This window comes from Trachypithecus francoisi, unplaced genomic scaffold, assembly GCF_009764315.1.
Source record: "Trachypithecus francoisi isolate TF-2019V2 unplaced genomic scaffold, Tfra_2.0 Lachesis_group5, whole genome shotgun sequence".
Lineage (NCBI taxonomy): Eukaryota > Metazoa > Chordata > Mammalia > Primates > Cercopithecidae > Trachypithecus > Trachypithecus francoisi.
In genome coordinates, this window is record NW_022681470.1 from 89430333 (window position 1) to 89442671 (window position 12339).

Sequence of the window (12339 nt, forward strand, 5' to 3'; positions counted from 1 at the left end):
CCATCTCTCCCCCACCTTGCTGGAGCTGAATTCTGGTTCCTCAGGCCACTGAAAAATTATTGAGAGAATTTATATCCCCTTGGTTCCGGGTTTCTCTTTCAGTAGCCATCAGAAACCTGCGTTGGCATCCAAAGAATTTGCATACATTTGTCTCCCAGGGCATCCAGCCGTGAGAAATCTATTCAAGAAATGCTTGTGCGTCCTCATTGTCTCAGTTCCTTCTCTGACTCTCTCTCCAGGCTCTAGGAAGTCATCCTCTAGTCGTCTTCTCTTAAGCCCCTAATTCTCAAGACCATGAGTCATATGGAGTCCCAAGGAATTTTCTTCTATGTGCTCCTCTTTGACTATCTATTACCACGTGTGCTGCTCAATTATATTTCACCTACTCTAGGCCCAGTCAAACTGTGGTGACTCTGGGAAGGGGTTAAAAAAAAATAATAATTATTATTTTGCCTCACTGGAAACAAAGGAGTTTTGGGAATTACCCAATCATAATCCTTCCAGAGTTACAAAAACTACTTCACTCCTATGGGTTTAGGTTGGGGCCTGCCTGGAGGCAGAGGACTGAATCTGTACCCCTGTCCCCTAAGCTGCCCAGTGAGTCTCCTCATGGCTCATTTCCCTGATTTGGTGGGAACCTGGGAAACCCCTGCTCTGGAGTTAACAGTTAACACTCTGGAGTTAACTCAGTGTTCATTCAGCCCATCTGGGGTAACAATTTTATTTATTCCTGGTGTATGGAAACAAAACCGATTCCATTCAGTTCTTTGTAGTTAGGTTGGGAAGAATGTGCAGCAGAGGGGTGCATGGGGGATGTGGGAACTTGCAGACAAGGTGGGGATAGTGGCTGCTTTGGGGAATCTGGAGGAGCTGGGTGTGATCATTGTGGCTGCTGGTGGGGAGTGGACAGGATGGCCTTCTGCCACCCCTCTGTGGCCATTGCCTTCCCCAGTCTTCTTAGATGCATTTTAGCAGGATGGGCAGGATGGGACACTGAGCACCAAGGAGAAGACTGAAGCCTTGACAAAGGCAGGACATTGAGCAGAGGAGGATGGGGTGAAACTGCTGATCACATTGTCACAGAGGCTGAGTTTGAGGTGATAGCAGACTCCTGTGTAGGTTTCTTGAGGAATTAAAGAAGGAAGGAGGAAGAAAACTTGTAGTACATGTTAGTGAGTTAGCCATGTTCCCATCTGCAAAGGAAAAAAGCCTCAGTTTTGGAGCTAGACAGATGTGGGTTTATAATTATTTAATAAAATTCCAAAGCCTCAGTTTCTTTGTCTGTAAAATGGAATAGTAATAGGGCTGTTTTGTGTGACAGGCATATTACAGAGCCTGGAACATACGGCTCAGCAAATGGTTGATCCTCAACCCTCCATATCCCTAGAATGTAATTTCATCTCCCCCTAGAATGTAATTTCATCTCCTACAAGAGGACAGGCCTGGAGGTATGGATCTAACCACACAGAGGTCAAGGGCAGAGGCTGGGGGAGTGGGAGGTCCACCGGGAGGAGAACGGAGAACGAAGAATGAAGCCTTGGGATTGAACTTGGAGATGGCTCACCATCTTGGGGAAGAGGCAAGGAGTCCAGGAAGCCGCCAGTACAGAAGGAGGAGAACCAGGACTTGCTTCTGAGTCCTGGAATCCACATGCAGGTGTGAATATTGACAGGAATCCTCATTAGTAATAATAATCCTAATGATAACAGGAAGCACCGGAAACACAAGCTCGGCAGAGTCACAGAGTCAGTCTGGGGATAAGCTGCCAGAATCCTCAGGGTGGCCCCCCGGGCCAGGGTGTACCCTCCCATGCCCTTTCCCATCTGCCTGCTCTCAGTTCCTGGCACTCAGGTCCCCTGTGGCCTCCCTCTGGGCCCAGGGCTCACTGTGGTGCCCTCTGTAGCCCTGACTTTGACAACCCCTCCCAGGTGGAGGGTCCCTCCTGAAGGGTTGCCACACAGCTTTCCCAGAGCTGAGGAGGGACCTTCCTGGCACATAGGAGTTGGGGGGCACATAGATTTTCTTCACCGTTTTCAGGAGAATTCATTCAGCCTTGGAAGTGAACTCCTTCAGCCCAATCCAGGCCCCACTTCCGGCTTGCCTCTGGCCTCGGAAGCCTCCTCCTGTCAGTCCCCTCAGACGCCCCTGGTCTACGCCCCTCTTCTGCCTGGATGCCATCTGCAGCCTCGTGACTCTTCCTGCAGTCACTCACCTGAACTGGCTCCTGTGTCTCCCCAAACGCTGGGGTTGTGGCTCCAAGTTCCTGCCTCAGCCCCGTTCCCACCTCACCTCAGCCCTTTGCCAAGGCCGGTCCGTGAAACTCCCATACTCTCTCTTCCTGTCTTCTTTCTTCAGAAAGGCAGACTGGCCTTACCCTGTCCTCTTATCCCAGTCTCTTGCCTGCTCCCATACAGTGTTTGTTATCCTCACCCTGTCTTGGGAGTGTCCTGTTATCCTCCCATCTCCATCAGACTAGACTTCCCCTGAGAGCAGGGGCCATGTCTCTTCCCTTCTCAACATCTACTTTCTTGAGGGCTCAGAATGCCTCTCTGCACTGACCTGTCCTAAAATTAGTGTGGCGGAAGAAGTTTGTATTAGAGACTCCTCCCTCAGCTTAGGAGTCTAATGACAATAGTTAATGCCTGTGGTTGCCTCAAGGACATGATGTGGAAAATGCCACATGTATCTGCCCAGATCCTTCTCAGAGGTACATGTGAACATTGCCCTCCCCAAGCGTGTTCATCACCTGGTGAGCAGAGTCAGCAAGGGCCTGGGGAACAGCCTCACTGGTGGTCTGGGCCTCCCATGGGTAGGGTGTGGGCCATGCCAGGCTCAGCTCTGCAGGACAGGTCATGGTTTAACAGACTCTATTGGAAGCTCTTTCCTGTCCCGCACGCAGGCTTCTCACTCACAGTTTACTAAGGACTTAAAGGTAGGCCATGTTTGTGATCACTGCTGTGAAAACATTGAGCAACAGATCCTTGGTCAGGAGCCTAACCTGCTATTACAATGTTGTTCCTGTGGGGAAATCTGCTTCTGTCTTTTCAATAAACATTAGCCTTCCTGAGACTGCAGCACACAGTCTGAGAAAGTGAGGAATGAGGATGGGAATAATCTCCTCCCCAGCCCCCCACCACCTCTCTACGTATTCACCTAAAACCTGCATGCCAATAATACCAAAATTTATACACCCAGGCCAGCCCTCTCTCCTGTACTCCACACTCACATACCTGCTTAGATGTTTAACAGATGTCTCAAACGTAGCATGTCCCAGACACTGCCTCTACCCCACCTACTGTCTTCCCTCTCTCAGTTGATGGAGACTCTGTCCTTGTTTAATTCCTTTCTCTATTTCACCACTCCCCTGCCACATCCACTGGGTTGGGTCAGGAGGCTGAGCAATATATTGGGTTGAATCATAAGAAAATTGTCATTTTTGTAAGCTTTAAAATAGTCAAATACAGGTAATTTCATACAATTCAATCTAATAAAGGAAATGTAAGATGACTTGAGGAAGAAAAGTCATCTCTTCTGCTGCTCTGACTCCACCTCCTATAAGGACAACTGGGACATTCCTATAACCTAGTAGATGTTGGCAGAGCTCCTTCAACATGAACCTGGGCATGGAGGGACTACAAGACAAGAGGACCTCCCACAGCACTCTCAGTCCACACTGGTTGGGGGCCATGGTGTCCTGGTCAGCTTCTCTACCACCTGGACTGAATTCTGCCTGCCCAGCTCCAGAAAGTCCTGAAACATTCAGGAACCAAGGTTCAGAATGGCAGGGAGTGATGGAACTGCCTCAGTAGCCATGGAGAACTGTCCTTGACCTCCGCCCCTCTGAATCCAACCCACCTCATGCCTTGTCCTGCAGCATTCATAGCCCCATATAGATTGTGGAGGTAGAGCCCCTGATGCTGTCTGAGGAGCCTTTCCAAGCAACAGGGGCAGTGACTTGGCCAGGCAGGCATGGTCAGACACAGAAGGGCAGTGCATCAGTCACTCCAAAGTTGCTGGCTTCATAGATACCATGATTGTGTCTATCGGCTTTGCCTTTACTGCAAATCCAGAAGCAAACCCTTCTCTCCTGTTATCTCCCAGCTCACAGCCACCCTCATCTCTTGCCTGGGTTACAGCAGCAGCATCCTGACTGATTTCCCTGTTTCCTCCCTCCCACCTTCAGTTCATTCTCAGCAGAGAAGCCAGAGGGATCGTTAAATCATTCTTCTGCTCAAACCCCTGAAATGACTTCCCAAGATCAAATTCCTTACACTAGTGCTCCAGGCCATCCATGTCACTTCTCTGATCTAACCGATCATTCTTCTTCCTGGCTGTCTCCCCGGAGCATCACTGGCACCTCATTGTTTCTTGAACACCTTAGGGTCCTCGTTCTGGCTGTTCTCTTTGCCCAAAATGGCTCTCCTCCGGATTTATCAATGGCTTAATTCTCACCTCCTTCAAATCTTTGCTCAGTTTTCTCCCTCTCAGTAAGGCCTACCATGGCCACCTTGTTTAAGATTGCAGTACCCTCCTGCCTGCGCTCCTCATCACACTTATCCACCTCCTACTCTGCTTTTTTTCCTTTAATCTGTAGCACTTATCCTCCTCCAACACGCTATAACATGTATTTGTTACGATGATTGCTAATTGACTTGTCCCTGCCTTTCTGTAAGCTCCACAAGGAGGGACACAAGGTAGGGATCTTTGTCTGTTTTATTCGCTAATGTACTTAAGCTCCTAAAAAGTGCCAGGCATATGGCATACACTCAATACATATTGTTTCCAAGAAAGAAAAGAGATGGAGGAGACAGAACAACTGCAGCAGGAAGAGCTAACCCCCATCCCCAGGAGGTGAGACTTTAGTAAGGAGCGGCCTATCTCCTCCTGTGTGGCCAACAGGTCCCTAAGAGGTGTAGAAGTTTGTCTGAACCCAGCCGACTGATTATACTGCCTGGAAGGGGAGATGCAGACATGGAATCTCTTGGCCTGAGAGTTTCGCCTTCCTCAGTGGAGGGGATATCTGGAGAATGCCCATTTTGTCCACCTGCATGTTCCCCAACCTTGAGTTAACCACTTTGTTACAAAGTGTGTTTTGGCGATGTGCTTATTGAGTGTCACCGGTAGGACTGGGTGTTAAACCTGATCTGTCTAGGAACATGGAGCCTTCCAAGTGAGATGATTAATCTCATTTAGAAAAATTAAAGAACAATACACACAACTGTTGATTCAGGCTCATGCAAAGCTGGGAGAGTTGATGCTAAGAGACCACTTGAGGGAAAGGCTTCTGAGAGGAGGAGTGTCTGGGGCTGGGCCTGGAAGTGTTGGTTGGAGACCAAGATGGATAAAGAAGGATATTCTCAGTTGGGAGGCGGGGGAAAAGCCTGGTTAAAGGGGCAGAGTGCGTGAGTATGTCAGGGGCAGGGGACAGACAAGAGCCGAGTCTGTCTGGAATCGGGGGTGCTGAATTGGGGCTGCCAATAGCTGAGTCATCTCCATCTTAAGGTCTCTGAGGTCTCAGGTTGGCTGAAAGGGAAGGAAGTCTTCCAGCTGCTGTGCTCCCCAGCAGGGGTGGGCTGAGGGACAATCACGGTATCTATGAAGCCAGCAACTTTGGAGTGACTGATGCACTGCCCTTCTGTGTCTGACCATGCCTGCCTGGCCAAGTCACTGCCCCTGTTGCTTGGAAAGTCTCCTCAGACAGCATCAGGGGCTCTACCTCCACAATCTATATGGGGCTATGAATGCTGCAGGACAAGGCATGAGGTGGGTTGGATTCAGAGGGGCGGAGGTCAAGGACAGTTCTCCATGGCTACTGAGGCAGTTCCATCACTCCCTGCCATTCTGAACCTTGGTTCCTGAATGTTTCAGGACTTTCTGGAGCTGGGCAGGCAGAATTCAGTCCAGGTGGTAGAGAAGCTGACCAGGACACCATGGCCCCCAACCAGTGTGGACTGAGAGTGCTGTGGGAGGTCCTCTTGTCTTGTAGTCCCTCCATGCCCAGGTTCATGTTGAAGGAGCTCTGCCAACATCTACTAGGTTATAGGAATGTCCCAGTTGTCCTTATAGGAGGTGCAGTCAGAGCAGCAGAAGAGATGACTTTTCTTCCTCAAGTCATCTTACATTTCCTTTATTAGATTGAATTGTATGAAATTACCTGTATTTGACTATTTTAAAACTTACAAAAATGACAATTTTCTTATGATTCAACCCAATATATTGCTCAGCCTCTAAGAATCTGTTCCTTTTAAAGCCCCTCTTCCCTGATAATTAAGGACCAATTAACTTCTGACTTCACCCTAAAACTAACTCTTTTTTTTTTTTGAGACAGAGTTTCGCTCTTGTTGCCCAGGCTGGAGTGCAATGGTGTGATCTTGGCTCAACACAACCTCTGCCTCCTGGGTTCAAGTGATTCTCCTGCCTCAGCTTCCCAAGTAGCTGGGATTACAGGCATGTGCCACCATGCCTGGCTAATTTTGTATTTTTACTAGAGATGGGGTTTCTCCAGATTGGTCAGGCTGGTCTCAAACTCCTGACCTCAGGTTATACGCCCGCCTCGGCCTCCCAAAGTGCTGGGATTACAGGCGCGAGCCACTGTGCCCAGCCAAAACTAACTCTGTATTTCCAGGTTTGGTAAATGGCACCTTCATCTGCCTGTTTACTCATGTCAGAGACCTCAGTGTCATCCTTGACCCCTCCCTCAACCAAGGATACTAAGTCTTGTCTATTCTATTCTAACTCCTAAATATGCACTGAAGTCACCCACTTCTCTCCCTTTCTCTCCCCACCTTCGTTTCTAGGATTCCTGCAACAACTTCATTTTCCTGCCTTCACTCTCAGAACCTTCAATCCATTCTCCACGCAGCTGCCAGCATGATCTTTTAAAATGCGAGTCTTATTGTGTCATTTCCTGTTTTAAAGCTCTTCAGTGGCCGGCTTTTACATTTATAATTAACTTTTAAATTTCTCCATGTCCTATCAGACCCTACATAATCTGACCTCTGCCGTCCTCTCCTCCTAGAGTCCCTCCTGCTCATTGCCCTCTGTCCCTGGGGACTTTCCCTCAGATGCTTACAAGGGCAGAGATCTTTCTAGAAGGGCTTTTGTGGATGCTCATTCCCAGCATGGCAGCTCCCTCACTCTCTGCTTTGCTGACTCCTCCTCTCCCCACTGGCCTCAGCTTGACTGTCCTTCCTCAGGGAGGCCCTTCCCTCTGTCCACCCACCAGCTATATTTTGCTCCCTTGTTATTCTGGCTCTTGGTTTTCAGCTATTTTTTTCTATAGAGATTAGCACAGTTTTAATTAAACATTTGTGTACATTTGTACAGTGTCTGTCTCTGCCTTACTAGTCAGCAAGCTTCATGAATGCAGAGACTCGCCTGTGGTGCCCACAGGTCTATTCCTAGTGTGTCTGGCATGGAGTGTGTACTCACTAAAGACATGCTGAGAGAATGAGTGCCATGGACCCGTGAATCAGTCCTCCACAAAATCAGAGCCCGCTGTCCGGAGTGTGATTCTAGACCCACGTTGCTGTGCTCATTTTGAGCTGCAGTGAGAGCTGGGGGTTTCCTCTTCGTCATGGGGCAGGTGTCAGGTTCAGGGGGTGGGAGGGAATTATGATGGAAAAAGTCCGGGGGAGGGGTCCCCATATTGAGGCCCACCCATAACATTTGTAATTATAAGTTGAGTTAACACATTATTACGTAAAATATGTTCTACCCTCCTAGCTTGACAAACATACCTTCACAATGCCTTGGAAGGCTAGGTTTGGATTCAGAAATCTTGGACTCTTTGGGGTTTCATACCAGAACTCCCAGCATAGGAAGAACTGGCTCCCTTGCCCAGGCCTTAAATCAGATCCTTTCTCTTCTCACCTGCAGCTCCAGCCCACACTGAGAAAAGCCTTGTGCTCACAGCTGTGCACATCCCGAGCTTCCTCCACACCTTGTCCATAAACTGCCCCTCAGCTACCCTCAGACTCAGGGTGCACGTAGGCATTTTAGCCCATCTTCAGAATTCCCATCTGTATTTCTGAAATGTGATTTAAAAGGGGGAGAGGGAGCTACAGGTGAAAGCACTGTTGTCTCCTTGCCTGTGGAGAAGAGCCAGAGCTGCCCTTCTGCAGTACAGGCCAGGGCAGCAGCCTTCTTGCCTTGCTGTAGGGGTGATATTGTCTGTGCTCGTGGCTTCCTGGGGCAATTGGATAGGGAATGGACCGACAGGCATCCTGTTAGGCTTGTCCTTTCTAGACGCAGCCTACAGAAGAATAAACACTCCATTAGCAGCTGGCTGGAGCTGGCTGAGGTGCTGGCTGGTGACTCCGGCCTCTGGTGTAGGCTTCCCTCAGATGAGTGCACGAATGAGAGCTCCACCTTCTCCTGACTGCCCAGGCCTCAGCACAACAAGTAAGCTAAGAGCCTCAGGCCTTCCCCTGTACTTCTTGTCCTTCTCCTGGGAGTGACCAGGCCTGCGGTCAGTCCTTCTGCCATCTGCCTCTCTCACGTCCTCATGCGGAGGCATCCCTACATGTGGGGATCTGTGCTCAGTGCTCAGGAGGGATCCAGCACCCTGGGTGTGTGTGTGGATTGTTAGGGATTTTCTGGGACTGTTAGGCTGTCAGGTTTTTATCAATGAGGGGCAGGAGGGATCCCAAGGTATTTTTGAGCAGGGAAGAGAGAGGTCCAGGCTACCAACTGGTTGTATCTGCTTTGCTGGGGGGTGGGAACGGGGTAGTGGCTCCCTGCCCTGGGAGCGGGACTGCAGTGACTATGCTGGAACTCTGAGCTCCTGCGGTTAAGCCAACTGAAGGTGGGCATATGGTTGAGTGGGTCAGCCAGCAGACAGAGCTCTGACCTCTTCATTTTCTCTCTGGTTAGGCTGAGTTCAAATTACTTTACCTGACTTTGAAAGACTCTTGAGGAGGCTAAGCAGGCCCAGCCAGTGGGTACAGGCTTGAAGACCAACAGGGTGGGCTGGCAGACAGGACAGCATCAGCATCTCAACCCAGGTGTCCCAGCCAGGACCACCCAACCACCACCGGGAGAATGGAACCAGCCCCCAGCCCTTGTGAGCGGCTCTCCCTTTTCTACACTATCTCAAGGGAAATCTGAAGACAAGCTACCAGCATGAGATGTCCTGGTGTTCAGGCAACACAGTTAAACAAAAGTGTGATGCTGCTGTGGGAAGGCCTGCCCCAGGACACTACCATACCATGCCATCTTCTGTTCCTGCCAGCTGAAGTTTTATTCCCAGGCAATGCTTTCTCCTTTTACCATTTCCCCTGGGACCCTGACTGGCTGTCTTTGGGGACTGAGGTCTTACAGGCCAGGAGGTGCCTTTGAGCTCATGTTAGGGGCTGTGTCCCTGTGAACTCACTGGAATCCTTTGTTGACATACTGCTTTCTTACCAGTCTGTGAGCTCTTTGAGGGCAGGGCTTGTGGTGCTACTATTTAGTAATTCCCGTATCCCAGTTGGTGCTGACACATAGTAGGTGCATAGTAAGTGCTTATTGAATGAACAGATGGGTGCATTTCCTGTTCTACAGATACCTGTTCAAGCTTTGTTTTGTACTTTATTTTGTTAACCCAGTTGATGCTTCTGGCGAGGTCCTACAGCTCCTCCCCACCCCATCAAAAAGGAGGGCCCTTGGCCTCAAATAGGCCAATCAGGCTCCGTTGGTGGGGAGTTGAATCTTCAGTGAGCAACTGGGGAAGATAGAACAGAACTATTTTCGGAGGCCCTGAGGCCTGCATCCTCAAGGCTACCTGGCTTTGTCTTTTCTGAGCCTTGGTCAACATTTTCCTTGGTTCTCTAAGTTACTCACAACTTTCTTTTTTTTTTTTTTTTTTTTTTTTTTGAGGCGGAGTCTCGCTCTGTCGCCCAGACTGGAGTGCAGTGGCCGGATCTCAGCTCACTGCAAGCTCCGCCTCCCGGGTTTACGGCATTCTCCTGCCTCAGCCTCCCCAGTAGCTGGGACTACAGGCGCCCGCCACCTCGCCCGGCTAGTTTTTGTATTTTTTTAGTAGAGACGGGGTTTCACCGTGTTAACCAGGATGGTCTCGATCTCCTGACCTCGTGATCCGCCCGTCTCGGCCTCCCAAAGTGCTGGGATTACAGGCTTGAGCCACCGCGCCCGGCCACTCACAACTTTCTAATACATTTCCTCTTTTACTTTAGTTAAAACCAGAGTTGGTTTCTATTGCTTGCCTCCAAAGAAACTTGACTGATATAAGTGTTTTCCTATTATTTTTAAATTTCCTAAAGAATATAAAATGTTTAATGACTATATGTGTTATATTCACTTATTTGACTGATTTGCCGTTTTTTTTTTCCTGGTAATGGGATTATTACTTTCTATCAGTCTCTTTTCAATTCTGATACCTCCCCAAAGCAACATACTATAAAAAAGGCACAAGAAGGGAAGCTAGAATAAATTGTCTTTAGAGAAAGCATGGCTTTTTTTTCTGACACCCTAGCAAAATCCTTTCATTGGCCTCTTTTGACCATCTCTTTATTCATTCATTCATTCTTTTTATTTCTTAATTTTAATTATTTATTTCTTTTAGAGATGGGGTCTCACTGTGCTGCCCAGGCTGGTCTTGAACTTCTGGCCTTGAGTGATCCTCCCACCTTAGCCTCCTTAGTGGTTGGGACTACAGGTGTATACCACAGTGCCTGCCCATTCTTTCTTTCATTTATAATTCATTATTATAAGTCTCTAGTCTACAGTATTGCTCTGAGATGGTTTCTGCTTAAGCAGATGCGTTGAAACAGTTTACTTCATATTTGGATTTTCCCACTTGTCAGAACATTCTTCCTTGGTAATCTAGTGCAGTGGAAGGGACTGGACTGATTCAGATAATCGAAAGGTAATTCTGACTGTGCCACTAATTATGTAATTTCAGAGGAGTAACATTCTCTTTGGATTTCGGTTTCCACATAAGAAATAAAAAAACTTGAACTGAGTAACCACAGATTTCCTTCCAGCTTTAAGATCCTATTATTCATATGAGTCAATATCTGCCTTTTAGTGATATGCTCCATTGGCCCCAGTTACACAGTCTGGGCTTATATGATAACCCTTCAAATATTTGAGAACCTGTGCTCCCGTGAGTGTTTTGTTCTAGGCTCAACATAACCAGTTTCTGTAATCATTTCTCATATGGTAAGGTTTTCAGACTTTTCACCATTCTGGTCATTCTCTTCGGGACACTCCAGTTTTTCAGTGTCTGCGTGGAAATGTGGCTTTGAGACCTGGACCCGGGCTGGTCACGCTGTGGGAGTCTCCCCACTACTTGCCCGTGCGCTCAGCCTGCCCCTCCTGGCAGATAATGTTGACTAAGGCACAGCCCAAGGGGAGGCAGCCACTACAACTTTCCTAGATCAACAAATAAATAGTTATTTGTTGCCATTTTAGAGGCCCTTCCTTCAGGCTGTATGCAGAACAGATGCAAGTAGCCATGGAGCCAAATCTGGAAGGAGACAGTGCTTCCTCTGAAGATCAGTAAGTAACCAAGAGTGATTAACTGAACAGGTGCTAGTTCTTAATACACATGGAAGGAAGATTTGCTACAGGTGTCATTAATGTTTGCAGCAGCTTTTTTTTTTTTTTAATTGAGACGGAATCTCACTCTGTTACCCAGGCTGAAGTGGCAGTGGCACAATCTCAGCTCATACAGCAGTTTTTAAAAAAATGAAGCACTGAATGTTCATGTCTCCATTGATGAGAAAAATGTCCTCTCTAACCCTTTTATTTTGCTATGCCCCTTTTCCTCTCTCTGATATCATGTCTCATGAGTCCTTTGCCCTAGCAGCTCTTGTATTTGTCTTTTGTACAGGAGAACAGATGCAAAAACTACTGCTCAAGGAAAATAAAATGAAAACAAGGAAAAAGCAAAAGAAGATCTGGAGAGGGCTCTGGCCAGACCACAAACATCCTGGAGCAATGAAGTAGAGGGTGTTCTGGGAGGAGTCTGATCTCTGGACTCTTGAGGGGTTCTTTCTGTCATTGTAACTCCAACAAAGGGGCATTCTGACAAAGTCCCATATGATGCGGCCCTGGGCCGTCTCTTTGGACTCTTGTCCTTTTCTCTCTCCCTTGTTTGGATCCAGCCCCTCTGGCCTCCACTCTCTTCTTTGCAAACACCAACCATGCTGTCACTTTAGGGCCTTTGCATTTTCTGGTCTCTTTGTCTGGAACACCCTGCCACTGCACGCTCACTCCTCCACTTCACTGGGCCTCTGTTCAAATGGCACCCCACTGAAGCTGTCATTGATTAATTTATCTAAGACAGACCCTGTCTCCCCAACACATTGTTCTGTAGCCCTTTACTCTGCCTTA

General features: G+C 48.3%; 1 protein-coding gene across 2 annotated transcripts in view; it reads left to right on the forward strand.

Moving 5' to 3' along the window:
* Positions 1-12270, forward strand: part of VSIG8 (V-set and immunoglobulin domain containing 8) — a 31122-nt gene extending 18852 nt beyond the window's left edge. For both annotated transcript variants that reach the window (XM_033195633.1, XM_033195632.1), the window contains exon 8: positions 11837-12270. In XM_033195633.1, coding sequence (XP_033051524.1) covers positions 11837-11873 — 37 coding nt within the window. In that variant the 3' untranslated portion in view covers positions 11874-12270. The remainder of the gene's footprint in view (positions 1-11836) is intronic.
* Positions 12271-12339: the final 69 nt, after the last annotated feature.